Source organism: Oncorhynchus gorbuscha, linkage group LG14, assembly GCF_021184085.1.
Source record: "Oncorhynchus gorbuscha isolate QuinsamMale2020 ecotype Even-year linkage group LG14, OgorEven_v1.0, whole genome shotgun sequence".
In the NCBI taxonomy this organism is placed as follows: domain Eukaryota; kingdom Metazoa; phylum Chordata; class Actinopteri; order Salmoniformes; family Salmonidae; genus Oncorhynchus; species Oncorhynchus gorbuscha.
This window is the reverse complement of record NC_060186.1, coordinates 38923984-38946057: the sequence shown is the minus strand read 5'-3', so window position 1 is coordinate 38946057 and position 22074 is coordinate 38923984. Positions and strand designations below refer to the sequence as shown.

Genomic DNA, 22074 nt, shown 5'->3' with positions numbered 1-22074 from the left:
GTTGATCATTGCTAAACAAACATTTTCAGGTCTTGCCTAGATTTAAGTCAAAACTAACTTGGTAAGCAACTCCAGTTTAGATTTGGCCTTCTGTTTTAGGTAATTTTCCTGTTGAAAGGTGAATTCATCTCCCAGTGTCTGGTGGAAAGCAGACTGTACTAGGTTGACCTTTAGGATTTTGCCTGTGGTGGGGTTACACCTAAATTTATTTAGGCTTGCCATATCAAAAAGGGGTTGAATATTGATTTCAGACATTCCAGCTTTTCATTTAAGCAATATGTCAAAACAAATTCCACGTTAACATTTTGGGGTATTGTGTATAGGTCAGTGACAAAAAAAAATCTAAATTTAATCAATTTTTAATTCAAAATTCAGTTTTTTAAACAAAACGTGGAAAAAGTCAAGGTGTGAATACTTTCTAAATACACTGTCATTTGGGTCCATATGCCCTGATACCTTTTCTTGTGAGAATAACTAATTCATGGGACATGAAGAGTGAAGATAGCTATGATGCCTTAAATATTTAACACCTTTGTCTCCGTTTGTTCTAGAAAAATAAAGTTACTATGCCATTGCTTCTGTTCTGTGCACAAAAGGTGCATGCTCCCACCCAAGCGAAAATACACCAAGCCCGTGGTTAGCAGTTGCTGAAACCCCATATGTAGAAGCACTCTGAGAGCACGTCATTAGTTACCACAGCTACAAAGTTATAAACCCCGCCCATTTCCACCAAAATAATTTAGTCAAATCTGACTAAATATAACCATATGCCTAACCTAAATTTGAAATTAAGATAAACTAATTTGTTTGAATTATTTAGTCAGTTTTGACTTTGTGGCTGAGGTAACTAGTGACCACACACTCGCATCTACAGTCAAGTAGCCGCCATTTTTCATTATCCGGACAGGAGCCTGACCTAACCTTATGCCGGGAATCGTAGTTTTTATTTTTTTTAAACACCCTGAAATCAGACAAAATCAGCAACGTGCACCTTGGTGAACTATCTAATGGTAAGTATTTACATGGTGTTAACTGGTGAATTCACGCGGATAGGTGACTTTTTTGTTCTGGCTGTATTTTTAAAACAATGTGGAAAGTGGTTAGCTAGCTAAGTAACGTTAAACGTTACCCCTAAGAGTCCTACTCGACATTTTGAAAATGAATTCCAGGGTTGGCTAGCTATTTTGCGCCTGGAGACCAGGCCGGCGCCAATGGAGTAGATCCACCAGCGATGCGGAAGCGGTGAGACATTGCAAACTTGAAACGCATGACAAAGGTTAATTAACGTTTACTAGCTAACGTTAACTTGTTATTCGCTTTAGCTAGTAACCGGTTACGTAGAACTATGACTAGCATTGGCTACACGGCGTGGATGTCTCGCATGGGCTGGTTAACGGGATTGCAAACACTGAAGTCTTAACATAGTTAGTTAGCTAAGTCGTTAACATTTAACTGACATTCAAGCATTTCTTGGCAACTATTTAACCAGCGTTAATTGTTTCCATGTACGTTACAGTAACGTTTTCTAACGTAGTTAAGATGCACTGGCTGGCTTGTTTAACAATGCATTGGAAGCTAATTAAGTAGCAGACCGTAAGCTTCGCCAGAAAAAAATATCGTTGTGCACAAAAGCACGTGTAACGTTAACTACAGTATGTAACTAGCTGGTTCTACTCGAATTGGTAGTCCAACAAATCAAACCAAATGTTAGTTAGCTAACTGAATGTAGTTAATGGTAAACCAATGACTCCTAATTCAGTTAAGTATCAATATGTTCAGTATAATGCCTGGTGTCCTGACAAATTGTTCAGGCCCTATAGTAGCTAGCTAAAACAAGACCATCGACGTAACATAACTGATGGCTTTTATCATAACGTTAGCTATTTGTCTTCATTGTAGTAGTTTCGTGATTAGCATCAGCATAGGCGGGTTGATTTGTCACCTGTGCACTAAACTTGACAGGACCATGAATTAAATGCTTATTTGTATGCAATGTGGCCTGGAAACCTAACGTTGAATTACATTGAATTCTATGTTGGACAGAAATTAGCTTTTGAATCAGTTTCGAATGTTGAATAAAATTATATTTTAACATACTTTACCGGTTGGTATTTTTGCCATTAGGAATGTATAATTACATCAACTTTTCAGAGCGCTGGTAGTGCATTCAGATTCTAGAGGCTAAAGAAACGCACACCTATTTAGGCGAGGTGCTGGCTAGGGGAGTGGAACACTTTTTAAAAATTAATGAGATCCTCGCAATCTTAAGAGCTCAGATGCAAAAATATTTATGGCTAACGTTTCGACAGACAAGCTGTCTTCATCAGTGTATAGTGACAACACTGCGGGATGACTCATATATTGTCAAAATAAACACAGGTCTGTAATAATGGCTGGGTGTGGCCTGATATCATTGGTTCATTTTCATACTAAAATAGCATACAAAAAACAGAAATGGATAGATGGTGTACGATCATAGATACAATTTGGCTACATAAGCCTACAAACATTTACAATAGCATAATCACAAGAATGGCTTCAGATAAAAGTCTACCTTGAGACCGAAGGGAGCAAGGGTCTTTTAAATTTAAAGATCCAAGCAGCCTTTCGTTTTAACAATAAATTGTCGAGGTCACCCCCTTTCCTAGGGAGGGTGACATGTTCGATGCCAATATAAAGTAGAGACTAAATCGAGTGGTTTTCTTCCAAAAAAGTGGGCCGCAACTGGGTAAATCCAGCTTTTGTGCCTAATGGTGCTACGATGCTCCAAGATACATACTTTTAATTTGCACTTTGTTTTACCCACATCATTTTTTACTACAGGGACTAGTTATAAGATAAATAACTGCCTTAGTGGAGCACGTGATAACACCTTTGGTTGGGATCGGTTTCCCTGTTTGGGGGTGTTTGAAGGATCTACATTTATAAGTGCCATTACATTGAGCACAGCCATTACACTTGTAGTTTCCATCCAGTAGGGGCGCAAATACACGTTGTCCAGGGATATCTTGGGCTGGTAAATCAGAGTTTACCAGCTGATCTCTGAGGTTTCTGCCCTGCGAGAATATGGGGGCAGAAACCACATTACTGATACTATCATCGGATCTTAATGTGCCAATGTTTGTGAACGATTCCCTCAATTTGTTCAAAGCACTTTGAATTAGAGGTCGACCGATTCATCGGAATGGCCGATTTTAATTAGGGTCGATTTCAAGTTTTCATAACAATCGGAAATCTGTTTTGTTGGACACCGATTTGGCCGATATGTTTTTTGCGTGTTTTTGTTACACCTTTTTATTTAATCTTTATTTAACTAGGCAAGTCAGTTAAGAACACATTCTTATTTTCATTGTTGGCCTAGTAACGGTGGGTTAACTGTCTTGTTCAGGGGCAGAAGGAAAGATTTTTACCGTTTAAGCTCAGGGATTCGATTTTGCAACCTTACAGGTAACAGTCCAGCGCACTAACCACCTGCCTCTCATTGCACTCCACGAGGAGCCTGCCTGTTACGCGAATGAAGTAAGCCAAGGTAAGTTGCTAGCTAGCATTAAACTTATCTTATAAAATCAATCATAATCACTAGTTAACTACACATGGTTGATGATATTACTAGTTTATCTAGCGTGTCCTGTGTTGCATATAATCGATGCGGTGTGTATTCGCGAAAAAGGACTGTCCTTGCTCCAATGTGTACCTAACCATAAACACCAATGCCTTTCTTAACCTCTTTGGGATCGTTCGGCACGCTATCGTCCCACCTCGCCAACAGCCAGTGAAATTGCAGGGCGCCAAATTAAAAACATAAATCTCATAATTACAAGTATTTTACACCATTTTAAAGATACACTTCTCATTAATCCAACCACAGTGTCTGATTTCAAAAAGGCTTTTCGGCGAAAGCAGAATATGTCATTATGTTAGGTCAGCAACTAGTCACAGAAAGCATTCAGCCATTTTCCAACCAAAGAGTTCACAAAAAGCATAAATATAGATAAAATGAATCACTAACCTTTGACGATCTTCATCAGATGACACTCCCAGGACACAATGTTACACAATACGTGTATGTTTTGTTTGATCAATTTCATATTTCTATCCAAAAACCTCAGTTTACATTGGTGCCATGTTCAGAACTGCCTCCAAAACATCTGGAGAAACTGCAGAGAGCCACATCAAATAACATAAATACTCATCATTAACTTTGATGAAAGATGTATGTTTTTACATAGAATTAAAGATAAACTTGTTCTTAATGCAACCGCTGTGTCAGATTTCAAAAAAGCTTTACGGCAAAGCACAATATTCAATAATCTGAGATCAGCGTTCTGCCACAAAAGTAAGACATACAGTTACCTGCCAAATTGTGGAGTCAACAAAAGTCATAAATCGCATTATAATTCTTCACTTACCTTTGCTGGTCTTCGTTGGAATGCACTCCCAGGACTCCCACTTCCACAAGAAATGTTCGTTTTGTTCGATTACGTCCATATTTATGTCCAAATACCTCAGTTTTGTTCGCGTGTTTAGTTCACTATTCCAAAGGCACAATGTGCAAGTGCAAAATCCAGACAAAAAGTCAAGAGTTCCATTACAGTTTGTAGAAACATGTCAAACGATGTTTACAATCAATCCTTAGGGTCTTTTTATAATAAATCTTCAATAATATTCCAACCGGACAATAGTGTATTCATTACAGAGGAAAAAGAAGGAACGGTGTGACCGTGCAGTAGACAACTGATTGGCCTCAGGCCAGTCCACTTATTGAAACGGCTCTTATTCGACACTCTTCCACAATAGAAGCCTCAAATAACTTTCTAAAGACTGACATCTGCTGGAAGCCTTGGGAAGTGCAATCTGGCCCCATAGACACAGCATATTGGATAGGCAATCACTTAAATGGAACTACAAACCTCAGATTTCCCACTTCCGGGTTGGATTTGTCTCAGGTTTTTGCCTGCCATATGAGTTCGGTTATACTCAGACATCATTCAAACAGTTTTAGAAACTTCAGTGTTTTCTATCCAATACTACTAATAATTTTAGCATGTGGGACAGAGTAGCAGACAGTTTACTCTGGGCACTTTATTCATCCAAGCTACTCAATACTGCCCCTCTGTCACCAAGAAGTTAAAATCAAGACACAGAAGTATATATTTTGAAACCTGCATATTTAGCTAAAAGAAATCAAGTTAGCAGGCAATATTAACCAGGTGAAATTGTGTCACTTCTCTTGCATTCATTGCACGCAGAGTCAGGGAATATGCAACAGTTTGGCCTGCCTAAATTGCCAGAATTTTACGTAATTTTGACATAACATTGAAGGTTGTGCAATGTAACAGGAATATTTATACTTATGGATGCCACTCCTTAGATAAAATACGGGACTGTTCTGTATTTCACTGAAAGAATAAACGTCTTGTTTTCGAGATGATAGTTTCTGGATTCGACCATATTAATGTCCTAAGGCTCGTATTTCTGTGTGTTATTATGTTATAACTAAGTCTATGATTTGATAGAGCAGTGAGCAATGGTAGGCACCAGCAGGCTCGTAAGCATTTATTCAAACAGCACTTGTGCGTTTTGCCAGCAGCTCGTCGCTGTGCTTCAAGCATTGCGCTGTTTATGACTTCAAGCCCATCAATTCCTGAGCTTAGGCTGGTGTAACCGATGTGAAATGGCTAGCTATTTAGCGGGGTGCGCGCTAATAGCATTTCAAACGTCACTCGCTCTGAGACTTGGAGTAGTTATTCCCCCTGCTCTGCATGGGTAAGGGTAACGCTGTTTCGAGGGTGGCTGTCGACGTGTTCCTAGTTCGAGCCCAGGTAGGGTCGAGGAGAGGGACGGAAGCTATACTGTACCTATAAGAACATCCAATAGTCAAAGGTATATGAAATATAAATGGTATAGAGAGAAATAGTCCTATACATACTATATACAACCTAAAACCTCTTACCTGGGAATATTGAAGTCTCATGTTAAAAGGAACCACCAGCTTTCATATGTTCTCATGTTCTGAGCAAGGAACTTAAACGTTAGCTTTCTTACATGGCACATATCGCACTTTTACTTCTCCAAAACTTTGTTTTTGCATTATTTAAGTTGAGGATTAATTGATTTTATTGATGTATTATATTAAGTGTTCATTCAGTTGTTGTAATTGTCATTATTACAATTACATTTTAACAAATCAGCCAATTTAATCGGCAGTGGCTTTTTTGTGTGTGTCCTCCAATAATCGGTATCAGTGTTGAAAAATCATAATCGGTCAACCTCTACTTTGAATAGCGGGTAGTTAGAACGCAAGAATGCTTATTTTTGCAAGACTGACCTTGAAAAAGGTCATGTTTTGTTTTGAATTTTCTCAGTGGCATTATTTGACCATGACCATTTTTGTACCCCCTCCCCTTGAATTTTCTTTGCGTCTCAGCCATATTTCTGTCAATCTGGTTGTTTTTTACAAATTCTTTTGATTTGACAGAATTGGCTGTAGGGCAAACTGTTTTTCAAGGGAAGTAAGTGGGTGACAACTATCAGCCCTCAACAAACTTACGATCGGTAGGTTTCCTGTAAAGATCAGTGTATAGAACATTATCTTCACACAAGATCAGAAGATCAAGAAAACTGATTTGACATGTATCAGATTGCATAGTAAATCTCAGATGCTCAGAACAGGAGTTAAGAAAAGCATGGAACGCCTGGAGCTGTTTTGCATCACCGCTCCACAGAGCAAAAATATCATCAATATACCGTTTCCAAATACTGATGTTAGGCAAGAAAACATTTTTGAGAGGATTGAAAATAGACTGTTTCGCCATGTAACCCACATACAAATTAGCATAGTTAGGAGCCATGGGGGATCCCATAGCAGTACCATTCGTCTGAAATGAAGAAATCATTCACCTGAAAGCTTGCGCACAATATAAAAGATATATGCAGGAGATGCATGCATACTTGTCGAGCTCGTTTACATGGTTCTGTGCATGCTTCAGAGATCTGAACACTACCCGCACTTTACAGAGTTGATGTAATTGTACATTCCTGTGAATAGATTGTCTCACATTGCTGTCGCCAAAAGGATCAACTGCACAGACAAACGGTAAAGTACGTTAAAATATAATTTTATTAAACACTCTGGCTTGTAGAGGGAGGAAACTTTCCCGAGTCAAACACTAATTTCTGCCCGACATAATATTCAATGCAATTCAACTTCGGATTTCCAGGCAAGCAATGATGATATGCCTGAAGGTTATGTTTTGCTTATTTGAATTGGCTAAGTGCAGTAGGTGCTTAACTGTTATTGGAACAGTCATTCAAATAATTTTACTCATCATTGCATTAAACAGATGGCGACCGATCAGACAACTGATCATGTAAATGGGAATGGTACAGAGGAACCAATAGACATAACTGAAGTGGACAAAACTACAGCTGAGGTTATCCATTCAGACAATTTCCAGACTTTATTAGATGCTGGTTTACCACAGAAAGTGGCAGAAAAACTAGATGCAATTTACATAGCAGGTAAGTGCATGTTAAGCATAACCTAACTGTTTTTTGTCGTCATGTTCTTCCTTTTTTATTTTGTATTTCTATTAGAAACTTTTATTTATTTACCTTAGCAACTTTGTGTGATATATTTACAAACTAAGCTATCCCCACCATAACAAAGAACTGTGAATTTGATTCCATTGTGTTTGGGTTGAGTTGACAAGCTTTGCTATGGCTAACACTAATTCTGCTAATAGGTTATGCATGTATAAACTACACATTTGCACATCCAGCCCAAAGCGGGAGCTTTAAAATATGCTTTGTAGTTGCCAACCAAAGTTCCGGAGCACGTCTTTATTTAAGGATGGGGGTGTTGTGTTGTCTTGATATGGTCTCCGGGGGGGGGGGGGGGGTGTTCAGATGTCTGAATTGACTTGTGCATGTACAGCTGACCTGGTTCATGCAGTAGGATTAATGCTTTGGGTGTGGGTGCTGTTAGCAAGATACTTTTCCCTCCTTTGATTAGCTTGTTCGTGTGCATTTCCTTGGTTTCTGTAAGCATAAATCATTATTCTTCATATTTTATAATGTACAACTAGCCTGTCTGGTTACTATTTCTAGCAATGTTGACAATTTTGGGGGGGTTTTGGTTGTCCACATGATGATCTCTATACTCAAATACTGGAGCAACTCAACATTGCTGTGATGGTTTACCGCTAAGATCTGATTGGACATAATCACATGAGTTCTTTGTGATTTCATTGGCAAACAGAGGTTATATTTGAAATGTCACCCTTCTACAGGCTTGGTATCGCACAGTGACCTAGATGAAAGGGCTATTGAAGCATTGAAAGAATTTAACGAAGAAGGTGCTCTACAAGTCCTGCTTGAATTTAAGGAAAGTGATCTGTCGCACGTGCAAGTAAGTGGCCACTGCGTTACACTTAATTGAGGATGATTTAATGAAACGCAGGGAGTACTAAAAGCTTCAACTTTCCTTTTCAGAACAAAAGTGCCTTCCTCTGTGGAGTAATGAAGACTTATAGACAGAGGGAGAAGCAAGGAACCAAAGTTTTAGATTCCACGAAAGGACCAGATGAGGCGAAAATAAAAGTATGTCAACACCAGGAATGAAGTTTACTCTTTGTGGAGATAGTAATAGTAATAGTAATAATAATAGTAATATAGGCCATTTAGCAGACGCTTTTGTCCAAAGCGACTTACAGTCATGTGTGCATACATTCTACGTTGTCCCGGGGGAGATGAAGGCATGCCTCTTTTCCAATATTCTGGCATAGCCAATTGTAAGAGTCTTGCTCATTTGTTGGCAGACTTGATCTTGACTTAGCTTGTCTGAGTATTATACCAATGTTACAAAAGTCTGTCAGTTTAGGCTACGCGGTCACATTTTTTGCATAGCTGATTTATTGTGGTTGTGTGAAAATCAAGCGGTGTCTGTGTGGTTACAGCAACATTAAATATTTTGATAATGACAGGCTCTGCTTGATAGAACCATCTATACACTTGATGTGACAACGGGTCAGCGGAAGTATGGAGGCCCCCCCCCAGAGTCTGTGTATTCAGGTGCTCAACCCACTATTGGAACAGAGGTAAGGTCTTTATCTTTCAGCGGGAAAAAAAAATCATTTTAGAATAAGACCATCAAATGTTGACAAATCTCTGTTTGGCCTTATGATGACGTTTGTAATTCTGGAGTGACTCTTGTTGCACTGAGAGCTTACCGCTAAGATCTGACTGGGCCAAATTGTAAAAAATTCCCATAAATATTTTACATTTCCAGAACTGACCACTTTCTTAGCTGCTCACGTGTTTTTTTCATGACCTCCCTTTGCAGATATTTGTTGGGAAAATTCCTCGAGACTTGTTTGAGGATGAGCTGGTGCCTCTCTTTGAGAAGGCGGGACCTATCTGGGATCTACGTCTAATGATGGACCCCCTGAGTGGCTTGAACAGGGGCTACGCCTTTGTCACATTCTGCACTAAAGAGGCTGCCTCGGAGGCTGTAAACCTGGTCAGTGTCTCCCCATGCTTCCAGTTATGGTCTGTCTCTTCAGCCATATCAGTCAGTTTGGAAGTATGAACTTTGGCATAGTCTGTGCCATGGCTGTTTCATATTTATCCATGTCACACTGGTTGATGAGTTCCTCTTTCCCCAGTGTAATAATCATGAAATACGCCCCGGCAAACACATTGGAGTGTGTATATCTGTTGCCAATAACCGGCTGTTCGTCGGCTCCATCCCCAAGAGTAAAACAAAAGAACAGATTGTGGAGGAGTTTGCTAAAGTCACGGGTAAGAAAGATCTTTGTTGATTGGTGAGATGGGTACTTTTCATTTGATTTTGTCAATGACATGTATTGTAGTTGTAACTAAATATATGATCACATTTTGCTCAAACCTCGCTTAACATTTTCTATTTCTAACAGAGGGTCTTAATGATGTCATACTGTACCATCAGCCAGATGACAAAAAGAAGAACAGAGGTTTTTGCTTTTTGGAATACGAGGACCATAAAACTGCTGCTCAGGCCAGACGCAGGCTAATGAGTGGCAAGGTGAAAGTGTGGGGGAACGTGGTTACTGTGGAATGGGCAGACCCCATCGAGGACCCAGATCCAGAGGTTATGGCCAAGGTAAGTGATCTGCTGACTACAAAGTGATGAAACACTGGAGAAACAAGGTGTTATGTCCCAAAGGGCACCCTATTCCCTATATAGTGCACTGCTTTTGACCAGGGCCCTTTGGACCTGCTCAACAGTAGTGCACTATATACAGTGCCTTTAGAAAGTATTCATACCCCTCGACTTATTCCACATTTTGTTACAGCCTGAATTCAAAATGGATTAAATAGATTTCTCACCCGTCTGCACACAATACCCCATAATGACAAAGTGAAAACACATTTTTAGAAATGTTTGCAAATGTATTGAAAATTAAAGCCGTTATCACATTTGCATATGTAGTCGCACCCATGTAAGAAACACATGTTAGAATCACCTTTGGCACAGATTTACAGCTTGAGTTTTTCTGGGTAAGTCTCTTAAGAGCTTTGCACACATGGATTGTACAATATTTGCACATTATTCTTTTTAATATTCTTCAAGCTCTGTCAAGTTGGTTGATCATTGCTGGACAGCCATTTTCAAGTCTTGTCATAGATTTTCAAGCTGGTTTTACGTCAAAACTGTAAGCAACACTGGAGATTTTCATTTGATATATTTCCAACCTGAAGTCTCGCTTTATAGGCTTGCAGTTGATGCTTGATCAACCTTTGATGTCTTTAATTTAACAGAATACAACCACTAGTCTTTAAGTGGGTGCAGATCACACTGATGCCTGTGTGTAACCCATGTAGTTGAAGTTCTTAACATGTTTCTCATTGTGCATTTCAACCCACAGGTCAAAGTTTTGTTTGTCCGAAACCTTGCGAACAATGTTACGGAAGAAATACTTGAAAAATCCTTCGGCCAGTTTGGTAAACTGGAGCGAGTGAAAAAGCTGAAAGATTACGCCTTCGTTCATTTTGATGAGAGGGACGCTGCAGTCAAGGTACTTTATATTGAGTGGTAATATAATGAGAAAACACTGGTAAGTAAATTACATTGTGTACAGTGTAATTGTATGATGACTGTAGTTTGCCATCTCCGCAGGCGTTGGCTCAAATGAATGGCAAAGTTCTGGAAGGAGAGCACATTGACATAGTTTTTGCAAAGCCCCCTGATCAGAAGAGGAAGGAACGCAAAGCTCAGAGACAAGCAGCCAGAACAAACATGTAAGACATGGCTTTACAAAATATATTTTTTTGCGCTCCACTTTTCAAGGCCCAATTTTAAGTTGGTGCATGACTGACTCTAAAGCCTTGTTTACACTGAAGGCCCTCATGTTCAAATCCGTTTTGTTTTTCAAATCCGTTTTGGAGTACTGACTGTCAAAATTGCAAGGTACAAGTGACCAAATCAGATTTGTGGGTGTTCAGATAGCAGTTATTTGCTGACATGGCTATGCTAGTTGTCATAGTAATGATGGGTGTGTGTGCAGTGTTGTAGGCTGATTGGTGGTGCTTGTGCTTCCTAAGGTAACCACAATGCCTGCCATGGATGTTTCCTAGTTGCTTTGAAAGTTCAAATAGTGTCATAGTGTATTAACACTTAAAGCCTTTTAAAATGAGTCCTTTTTGGCGAGCCACAGCAGGTAGCTGTGTAGCTGTTTGTCTTTCTAGCACATTCACTCATTTGTTTGTAAACCATTAACAAGCAAGTTACCTACAGTTTGATCTTGTCAAACTGTCAACAGAGCATCAAACTGTCAACAGAGCAGCTAACAGGCAACAATATATGCCCAATAACAGTCTAAAAAAAACATTTGGGGGCAAATAAATCATATTTTACCATTCAGAAAAGTCGCATGGCCAGGAATCAGATTTGCAACTACGAAGGTGGTTTCAAATAAAAGTTTATTTGTCACGTGCGCCGAGTACAACGGATGTAGACCTTACAGTGAAACACTTACAGGCTCTAACCAACAGTGTAAAAACGGTATTAGGTGAACAATAGTTAAATAAATAAATAAAAACAACAGTAAAAAGACTGTAAAATAACAGTAGTGAGGCTACATACAGACAGACACCGGTTAGTCGGGCTGATTGAGGTAGTATGTACATGTAGATATGGTTAAAGTGACTGCATATATGATAAACAGAGAGTAGCGTAAAAGAGGGGTTGGCGTGGTGGGTGGCAAGACACAATGCAGATAGCCCGGTTAGCCAATGTACGGGGGCACTGGTTGGTCGGGCCAATTGAGGTAGTATGTATATACATGAAGGTTTGAAATGTGTGTTTGAATTATCTGATTTCATGTGATTTTTGGCTGTTCAGACTGCAGGAAAAGTAACCGATTCTAATTGAGTCACTTTAAGCTGCCAGTGTGAACAAGGCTTTTGTGATCAAATCAGAACAATGAGTCCATGTGTGTTCAGTGCCTTGAACATTTTTGCCAGGTTCTGCTTGTTTCTCCCATAGGTATGATGATGATTATTATTACAACTACGGCCCTCCTCAGTTGCCCCCTCCCACAAGAGGCGGCCGGGGTAGGGGAGGTTATTCTTACCCATCCGACTATTATGGCTACGATGATTACGACGATTATTATGGTTATGATTATCCCAACTACCGCGGGGGATACGACTATGACTACAACTACTACGGCTATGATGACTTTCAGGCTCCCGCTAGAGGAAGAGGTGGCAGAGGTGCACGGGGGGCATCCCCAGCCAGAGGTAGGCCAGGTGCTCCCAGGGGAAGAGGTGGCTTTTCCCCGCGTGGTGGTCCAGGATCAAGCAGAGGAGGTGTGCAACAGAGAGGCCGCGGCGGGGTACGTGGTGTGAGGGGTGACCACAGTGGAAATGTAGGTGGAAAGCGCAAAGCTGATGGGTACAATCAGCCAGATTCCAAGCGGTGCCAAACCAATAATCAGAACTGGGGCTCTCAACCTATTGCTCAGCAACCGCTCCAAGGTGGTGATCATTCTGGTAACTATGGTTACAAATCTGACAACCAGGAGTTTTATCAGGATTATTTTGGGCAACAGTGGAAGTAGAACATTAGGGCTTTAATTCCAAATCCTTTTTAGACTTTATCTGATTGGCCCTAAATCCATATGGTTGCCTCACTTTTCTTTTCCAATTTGGTGACATCTGGCAAGATTTCTTGTATATATTTTAATAATCTGCTTGTACTTGAACAGTAGTCACACTTTCAACTGTTTTTGACTAACTGGTTTTTATTTTTTCAAAGTTGATTAATGCGATTTCCATAATCAGGTTTAAAGATTTAAAAATGTGCAATCATGTGATCCAGCTATTTTATTTGGCTGTAGTTTTATATATGTTTTTAGTGACTCCATGTTTTAAGTAGCTAACAGCAACTAAACGTATGTCTCCTAAACATGTACCTACTTAAAACAAATGAAACCACAATTTGTATGTTACAGAAGATAATGCTAGGAAATGGCGTGTCTTGTAAAAAAGAAGAAAAAAAGGACTAGTCCTATTTATTGGGCTTTACATTTTGGCTTGTATTTTTTTTTGCTATTTGTCTGCTTTAATAAACATACACGCAGAAGTGTACAAAACCTCAAATTGTGTTTCAAATTCATGTTTCGGAAAATTCTCTCTTCAAATTGCCTTCAAATTTAAGGCTCCTTGTGGAAGAAAATAACTAAAGGTTTCCTTATGTTTGCCACATGCAGCAACTTCACTTTGGCATGCCATCAAAAATGTTATCACTTATTTCAGTAGTTGGCATATTCCACAATTCAAGTATTAAGTATGTGTAGAGACATACTCCATTTGAGTTGTTTTTTAAATTCGAGACCGTATCTCGAACATTCTCAATTTAGATTTCACAATTTCGTAGCCCAAATTAAATGGATTCCCGTTTTAAAGAAATGTCATAAAGTGGAGTCTTTCTCCGATGGCCAGTTCAAATGTATCCCTTTGGCTATTAAGAAATTAGTCTGTGAAGATGTTCTTGTCCCCGAAGGTTCTGCATAGTCATTTCTCAATCAAATTAAGCAACAATGGGAATAATTGGCATGCATCAACTGTCTGTACGTAGTGCTTGTAGTTTGGACATAACCACCAATCTTTCCATATCCCAACCACTTGACCCTGGTTACCTTTTAAAATAACACAGCAAGGCCACTGTTCTGCTCTACCTTTTCCTGATGGCATAGCCTTGTTGCATGTGAAGTTGAAGGGTGTAGAGGTCTTGGTGAATGTCTAGAAACCCCTTTGCTTTTTCCTTACTCAAGTTAATTTGCTTGTCTTTAATGTGCATTGGACTGTGTTCTGTAGTTACTTGTGGGTAGCTAGCTGGATGTTATGTGGTCATCTGTTGTGATCTATCTTCTAATTGCGTCCTTTTGTTACCTGACTAGCAGGGAAAAGTGGTCGAGGCCGGTCCTGACCTGTCACTATGAAGACTGACCTGCTATGTGGGGTTATACTGGAAGCTGCCAATTGAAGTGATGGTAAGGTCAACTCAATGGTCCAATGATATTCCAACTTTACAGGAGCATATCTGCCAAATTAGAAGATAATCAAAAGGGCAAACTCAAGACACTTGTTGCTTGGACTTTTAGACCATTGCCGCAAATAGAGTTTTCACACCTCTGAAAACCTCTCAAAGCTAACGATCCAGATCATATTCTGCGCATGTTATTTTATGCACACTTTGTAGCTGCTGCTCACACTCTCCTCCCGTTTTTCTTTTTACTCACCCTCTTCTGGACCATGCTGATGTAGCCTATGACTTTCTCATATTTCTGAACAGCTGAAATAACCCCAAAGTGATTTGATCTAACGTTCCCCCAAAATATATTAAGGCTATTACAACCATTGTCTGTTGTAACGGATATTGCAGTTGCACAAGCAGGAAGCAGTCCATACACAGTCATTCCATTGGAGAAAAAACAGTCAGGTTTTTGTGTGAAGTAGGCTAATGCTTTACAGTCATATCGTAGCCACTAGCCAGAGTTCGGGGGGGGGGGGGGAGGAGGACACTACTACTTTGACTGCCTGCCTGCCTCCTGCTTAGCCAATGCTTGTGATGAGAAAATAACATTAAATCGCTAATTAGACTGCGTCTTTGTGTCTTGCTTGTGTTTCATATGCTGCCTAAATAGCTGCATAGAACTAGAACTCCCCACTTGAGTTTTGCTTTGGGGCAAAAGATTATCTGCGTTTCAACCACACCCAGACCCTACTAACTACTATTTTGCTTTTCAATGATAATTCAAGTACCGCACGAGTACGCGTCCTAGCTATTCCAACTCTGGACAGGTGAGCATGTATTTTAACCCGTTAACCAGTGTCTGACAATGGGCGAGTGTTTTGCATCGCCCGGCGCGCTATTATTACTTGTGTCGTTTTGTCAACTACTGCTTAGACTGCCTACTATTTGTCATAATCTTCATAGTATACTGCCATATCAATGATTGCTGGGAAAAATAACTTGCCAATGTTTGCGATGAGAAATTAACATTAAATCACTATTTTGACTGTGTGTCTTGCTCGTGTTTGATATTCTTGCTGCATTTTAACTCGTCAGCTAAAAAGAACATGGACTTGCTAGACTGCTTATGTTTGCAACAGACAACTGTTCCAACCGACACAGTTTGTACAAAGCATGATGGCTGCATGTAACTCCACCTCCTGAAAATAATTCCATTAAGTCACGCTTGAGGCATGGAAAGCATAGTTTGAACATGTTGACCATATCTTAAGTATAGACTAAAAAAAACGTATGTATGTCTATAGTGTAGGCTACAACATTAAGTGGAAGCAGCAGTGGAACACTGAGCAGACACTACTGTGGGCAGCAAGTTTAGTAAAAAAATAAAAAATACTGCACATGTGCAGAAAGCTCATTATCCACGGCAAGTGTGGTTCCAGAAAATCCAAAACCACAGCCATGCCATTGTTATTATAAGCTTGCCACCTACCCCATGTCTCCAAAGAATATGCCATTTTAAAATTACTATTGAAGATGTTGAGTTCCCAGTGGAATGTTCATCCCGAAATGTAGTAATTCCTTTTGCACTTTGTCTAAGTTTGAAGTGGCTCAGAGGAGCTTGACACCAATGTATATTTTGATGAATAATGCAGCTTTACGATGGAATATACCCATTTAATTCTGTTTTGATTGGTTTTAATATAATGTTTAGGAGGGTTTTTAGGTTTAACCAACTGGCATAATGGTCAGGCATTCCAGGAAAGTGGTTATTTTCAGAACTTGTCTTTAAAGGGTCGGTTAAATACCTCAGTACAGAGGATAAAACTGCCCTGTCTACTTTAAGTATGGAAACGTAATTGATGAAAGCAGGGCTTGTTCCATGTAGTTTGTTTATTATAGGTGCTGCATGCTGTTATTCTAACACTGCCAACAGTCAAGCTGAGCATGTTAAATAATCTCATATAATGAGCGAATGAAGGAACAAACCTTGCTTTCATATGGTTTGAACTGCATTGGCTATGTGCTTATTCATATAATGTAGTTAGAGGTTGTATAATAGTTTAGGAAAATGGTACTTGTAAAAGCTTGAAGGAAAGACATGTTTTTTTCAGAAGCATTGCAGTGTCCCTTTCTGGGATAGGATAGTAAGTATTTTGTATATGATCCATTCCTTTTGGTTGCCTGGAAACCCAATGTAGCATTATATGCCATTCAACATTGGGTTTTCAGGCAACCCATTTGGAAGGTTGCATACACATTTAAGTTTAAGAGACATCAGTCTACTTTGTGTACATACATTTGCCTAATCATGATGTACAACATGAATGTCGATCCAACATCTATGAGCTGCCTTATTGTCACATATGTGACAAGTGTCTTGAATCTGCATCATGTTGACATTGTAATTTAGTATCGGAGTTAGATGGATATGACTTAAATAAAATAAAAATGTGTTTCCTTGGATCGCATAAAGGAGACAACTTAATCAGGTTTTGTACACAGTTGTCTCTGAAAAGCTGTTACCAGTTTAAACAGTTGTTGGTGGCTAACAATTGTTTTTGCATTCTTGTAAATTGTTTTATACTGTAAAGTGAGGCGCGTGTAACTTATTTTAAAAATAAAAGTCTTGATTTTCAGCACTGTCTTACAATATAAACATATATTTGATCAATTTATGACTATTCGTCCAACATAGTTGTATATATTTAAATGTAGATGTTATGGAATAACGCAAACAATTCAACATTCTGCTTTGTGCACCACACCTTGGTATGGAATTTACGGCAATGGTATGAATTTAATTTCACTAAAGTTCGAACGTACTATTTCGTTTAGGAAATGAAATAGTTTATGATTATGAATAACAAGCAATTACCAGTTGAGACTACAGTACTAAAGATTTTCCAGTAGCTTCGCCTATCCCTCCCTCACTGGTCTACTGGCACTTCCTGTGGCGAGGATTAGAACCGGAAGTGACGACCATCGTATTAAGGAAACTCGATCTGTCAAGGAAATCACAATACTTTCTGAAATGGGAAATAACAAAAGTGCAAACCATAATTAAAAGGAAGATCTATCGTTGAAGAAATTAGAAAACAATGTGAACCCTGAACAAAATTATGACATGGTTCGCTGTTTAAAGTACTAATTGATGGGATTATATTGTGTATTAGTAAGTAGCTAAAGTCGCGAGCCTTCCTTGTTAACTTTAGCATACGCATCAAACGTTATATAACGTTAGAGCTAGCTAGTACATTTTTAGCTGGTGTTATGGGTCACTTGTTTAGGGTGTCTATCTAGCTTTTTAATGTTTACTTCAACAGACCCCATTGTATAATGGAACGTATTCGAGTTTATTTGGAGAATCTGAAGCAAGGACTGCAAATTGATGTCCTGAGGGAAGTTGGACGTCAATATCCTGTCTTTTGCTTTCTTCTGGTTTTCATGCTTTCATCAACTATACTTCTTAATAGGTAGGTTTTGTGGACATACAATGGATATTTGTTCATGTGGGATGTTAAATGTCATTTGAAGTACCTGTAGTTAAAGTTAATCTTGCTCATTCTGGAGTGTCAGGAAAAGTTAGTTCAGCACACTGTCTAAACTCATCATTTCAGAATGTTTCTTTTTTTTAGTTCCGGTATTAATAACCAGACGTCTAGCTATATGTGTCTGACCAGGATTTTCTTCCAGGTATCTCCACATTCTGATGGTGTTTTGGTCCTTCCTGGCTGGAGTGATTACATTCTATTGCTCCCTCGGCACAGAATCACTCCTGCCCAACATCCTCTTCACCATGAAGCCCAAGAACAAAGTAAGTTGAATGTTAAATACACAAATACCAGTAGTTGGGGGCAATGCAGTATCACTCCAGTGGTGAAGTGACTCAGTTGCTTAACTTTTCTAATGGGTCAGTTCCCATTTGTCAGCAGGATATCCAAAAGTAAGTTTTGTAGCTTTAGGATCTCCCTCTATTTCTACAGCATCAGGAGCAACAGGAGCTGTTTCCATTGGGACACAGCTGTGCAGTGTGTGGGAAAGTAAAGTGCAAACGTCACAGGTATGTCAGCACACTAGTGATGTTGAGGTTGACTCATAACCCGCAGTCCCTGCATGTTAAGGGTCATTAAATATTGTGTAAGTAAAGGGTGGGTCGCGGCAAGGTTTTATAAAGAGAAAAAAACGCATAAATTCATATTGTATAATTGTACAATTCATCTCTATCGGCTACATTGAGGTTTGCTACATTGATGTTTTTCTTGATTTATTTTCATTTGGTGTTAGGCCCAAAAGCCAAATACACTCCAATTGCCAAATGCTTTTGGGAACTTGGGCAGAAAAGTTAACGTTGATCCACTGAGGCAAAGAGGACTTTGTCACAGTTTCATTCAATAATGAAAGCTGCGAAATGGAGAGTTGAAAATAAAGAGAAGGGTGCATCAGAACAATAGCCTAATGTTTTGGACAGTCACAAGACCGGGTCATCAAATATGGCACATGAAAGGAACTGTACTGTTCAGATGGGTTGAAAATACATACACAACACTGTGTAAACTTAAGAACAACTGCAAACCCACCTAGAAATCTCCATCAAAGTTGGAATCATGGAGTAACCCAAAAAGTGTTAAAACAAATTAAAATATATTTGAGATTCTTCAAAGTAGCCACCCTTTGCCTTGATGACAGCTTTGCACACTCTTGGTATTCTCTCAATCAGCTTCACCTGTAATGCTTTTCAAACAGTCTTGAAGGGGTTCCCACATATGCTGAATAATTCTTGGCTGCTTTTCCTTCACTCTGCGGTCCAACTCATCCCAAACCATCTCAATTGGGTTTAGGTCGGGTGATTGTGGAGGCCAAGTCATCTGATGCAACACTCCATCCCTCTCCTTCTTGGTCAAATAGCCCGTATAAAGCCTGGAGGTGTGTTGGGTCATGTCCTGTTGAAAAAACTAAGCGCAAACCTGATGGGATGGCGTATTGCTGCAGAAAGGCTTTTACCATGCTAGTTAAATGTGACTTGAATTCTAAATAAATCAGAGTTTCTCCAGCAAAGCACCCTCACACCATTACACCTCCCCCATGCTTCACGGTGGGAACCACACATCTGGAGATCATCCATTCACCTACTCTGTGTCTCACAAAGACACGGCGGTTGGAACCAAAAATCTCTAATGTGGACTCATCAGACCAAAAGACAGATTTCTACCGGTCTTATGTCCATTTCTCGTGTTTCTTGGTGACCTTTGGTAGTGGTTTCTTTGCAGCAATTTGACCATGAAGGCCTGATTCACACAGTCTCCTCTTATTAGTTGATGTGTCTGTTGCTTGAACTCTGAAGCATTTATTTGGGCTGGTAACTCTAATGAACTTTTCCTCTGCAGCAGAGGTAACTCTGGGACTTCCTTTCCTGTGGCGGTCCTTATGAGAGCCAGTCATCATAGCGCTTGATGATTTTTGCAACTGCACTTGAAAATTTCCGCATTGACTGACGTTCATGCCTTAAACTAATGATGTACTTTCGTTTTTCATTGCTTATTTGAGCTTTTCTTGCCATAATTTGGACTTAGCCCTCTTTGGTAAAAGACTATCTTCTGTATACTACCCCATACCTTGTCACAACACAACTGATTGGCTCAAATGCATTAAGAAGAAAATCAATTCCACAAATGTAATTTTAAGAAGACACACCTGTTAATTGATATGTATTCAAGGTGACTACCTCATGAAGCTGTTTGAGAGAATGCCAAGAATGTGCATAGCTGTCAAGGCAAAGGGTCTCTATTTGAAGAATCTCAAATATAAAATATATAATTTGGTTACTATATGATTCCATATCTTATTTCATACTTTTGATGTATTCACTATTATTGTACAATGTAGAAAATAGTAAAAATAAGGAACTACTCATTCAAGGGTTTTCTTAAACTTTTGACCGGTAGTGTATATTGTCGATTCCCATCGGTCTGCCACTTGCCTCTTTCTTTCTTGTTTGCCAACAGTACTTAATCTCTAACTTCAATGGTGGCCCCTTGATCTTTCTGTTATAAAATCTGTTTTTTGGTTCTGTTCTTTTGCAAAATGTTCCAGTGCTATCACCATAGCATCCTTCACATCCTTGGAGAGCGACACCACATACTCGTCGTAACTGGTAACAGCTGGATCGTTCAGTGTTTCTGAAAAGCACATTACTTGCAGACGAGGGATCATTCCATACATCAGGTAGAAGGGGGCTTACCCTGTCCTCTCATGGGTGGTGCAATTGTACATGAACGCCAATGTTTGCAGGTGCCTCGGCCTGTCTTGCTTGGTGCTAGAGCTTGGATCATGCTGCTAAGTGTCTGATTGAAACATTCCACGCTGCCATTCCCCATCAGGTGATACGGTGCTGTGTGTGACTTCCTCACACCAGAGACTCTCAGTAACTCGCTGATCAACTGTCTCTCGAAACTTGCTCCTCACTCACTATGAATTCTCTCAGGAAATCCATACACACAGAAGTATCGGTCCCACAGGATTTTTGCCACCTGCTTAGCTGATTGGTCTCTGCAGGGAAAGGCTTGAGCCATTCTTGTAAAGTGATCTGTTGTCACTAGTATGTCAATGAACTTGTTGTTTGATCATTCAGCAGACCAGAAATTGATACAAACCAGTTGTAGCGGCCCTGTCAAGGTGATACTTTCCAGTGGAGCCCTGCCCTCGGGCTCAACTGTCTTGCTGACTATGCAACAGTGGCAACCACGGACATAATCCCTAACATCTATGTCAAGGTGCAGCCAGAATAATCTCTGTCTAGCTAAGGCAATTGAACTGACCCTGATGACCTGCATGATCATGAACACCCTTCAAGACTTTTGCTTTGAGAGACTCAGGAACTACGTACTGGAACCACTTTGTCTTTGATATCTGATCTCGTGAGACTCTGTACAGTATGTCATTACTGACAACTAGCTTCTCCCAGCTCTTCAAGTGTCTGATGGCTGTAACTGTTTCTCTTGCTCTTTCCCTTTTTGAAGGCCTGCGTTGTCTCTCCACATAGAATAGCACACGAGAAATGGTTCTGTCGTTGTTGCTCATCACAAAGCTCCTTCTCAGAGTAGGCAGGTAAGGTGTCTTGACCAGGAGATATCAGTTGAGGTGCACGTGTTCTAGCTCCTGTTTCCTAGTTGTCATGTGACTGGAGTATGGCTGATGTATTTGCTGCCAAGGACTGAGAACACATGTAAACAGACATGGAAGTTCTGTGAGCTTACACATTTGGGGCTACCTTTGAGATCGCTTGATCTCCTGAAGGCATCTTGGACTGAAGTGTTTGACACTGCCTGAATGTCACTAAGGAGTTTTTCCATTGGGGTCACAAAGCAGTCTGTTGCCAACAGCTTTGATAAAGAGCACTTGACTTGGAGCATTAGCAATCATATTCTGAGGACCTGGCACGTCCTTGATGTCAAAATCATAACTGGCTAACTTGGCCACTCTGCGTTGCTCGCAACAGTCCAGCCTCAGCTTGGTCATAATGTCAGTAAATGGATTGTTGTCAGTCCAAACAGTGA

The 22074-nt window shown here is 39.8% G+C and overlaps 2 protein-coding genes across 13 annotated transcripts in view; both read left to right on the top strand.

Moving 5' to 3' along the window:
• Nucleotides 1-855: 855 nt before the first annotated feature.
• Nucleotides 856-18335, top strand: LOC123994907 (heterogeneous nuclear ribonucleoprotein Q-like). 11 transcript variants are annotated; one of them, XM_046298014.1, is made up of 16 exons: nt 880-1010; nt 1170-1276; nt 3448-3529; nt 7049-7101; nt 7344-7521; nt 8292-8410; nt 8494-8601; nt 8985-9098; nt 9344-9520; nt 9666-9801; nt 9936-10141; nt 10908-11057; nt 11159-11280; nt 12527-12878; nt 14445-14537; nt 18215-18335. In XM_046298014.1, exons 2-15 carry the CDS (start codon nt 1268-1270, stop codon nt 14484-14486), a joined length of 1848 nt encoding a protein of 615 aa, XP_046153970.1. In that variant the 5' UTR covers nt 880-1010; nt 1170-1267; the 3' UTR covers nt 14487-14537; nt 18215-18335. The 11 variants fall into 11 exon arrangements, with proteins under 11 accessions (XP_046153966.1, XP_046153963.1, XP_046153972.1 ...); XM_046298015.1 differs by lacking the exon at nt 18215-18335 and adding an exon at nt 17845-17983 and having other exon boundaries at nt 14448-14537; XM_046298013.1 differs by lacking the exon at nt 18215-18335 and adding an exon at nt 17845-17983.
• The window catches only part of snx14 (sorting nexin 14), a 33062-nt gene continuing 28488 nt past the window's right edge, over nt 17501-22074 (top strand). For both annotated transcript variants that reach the window (XM_046298005.1, XM_046298004.1), the window contains exons 1-4: nt 17501-17693; nt 17845-17994; nt 18215-18335; nt 18505-18581. In XM_046298005.1, the coding sequence (XP_046153961.1) occupies nt 17858-17994; nt 18215-18335; nt 18505-18581 (335 nt within the window). In that variant the 5' untranslated portion in view covers nt 17501-17693; nt 17845-17857. The remainder of the gene's footprint in view (nt 17694-17844; nt 17995-18214; nt 18336-18504; nt 18582-22074) is intronic.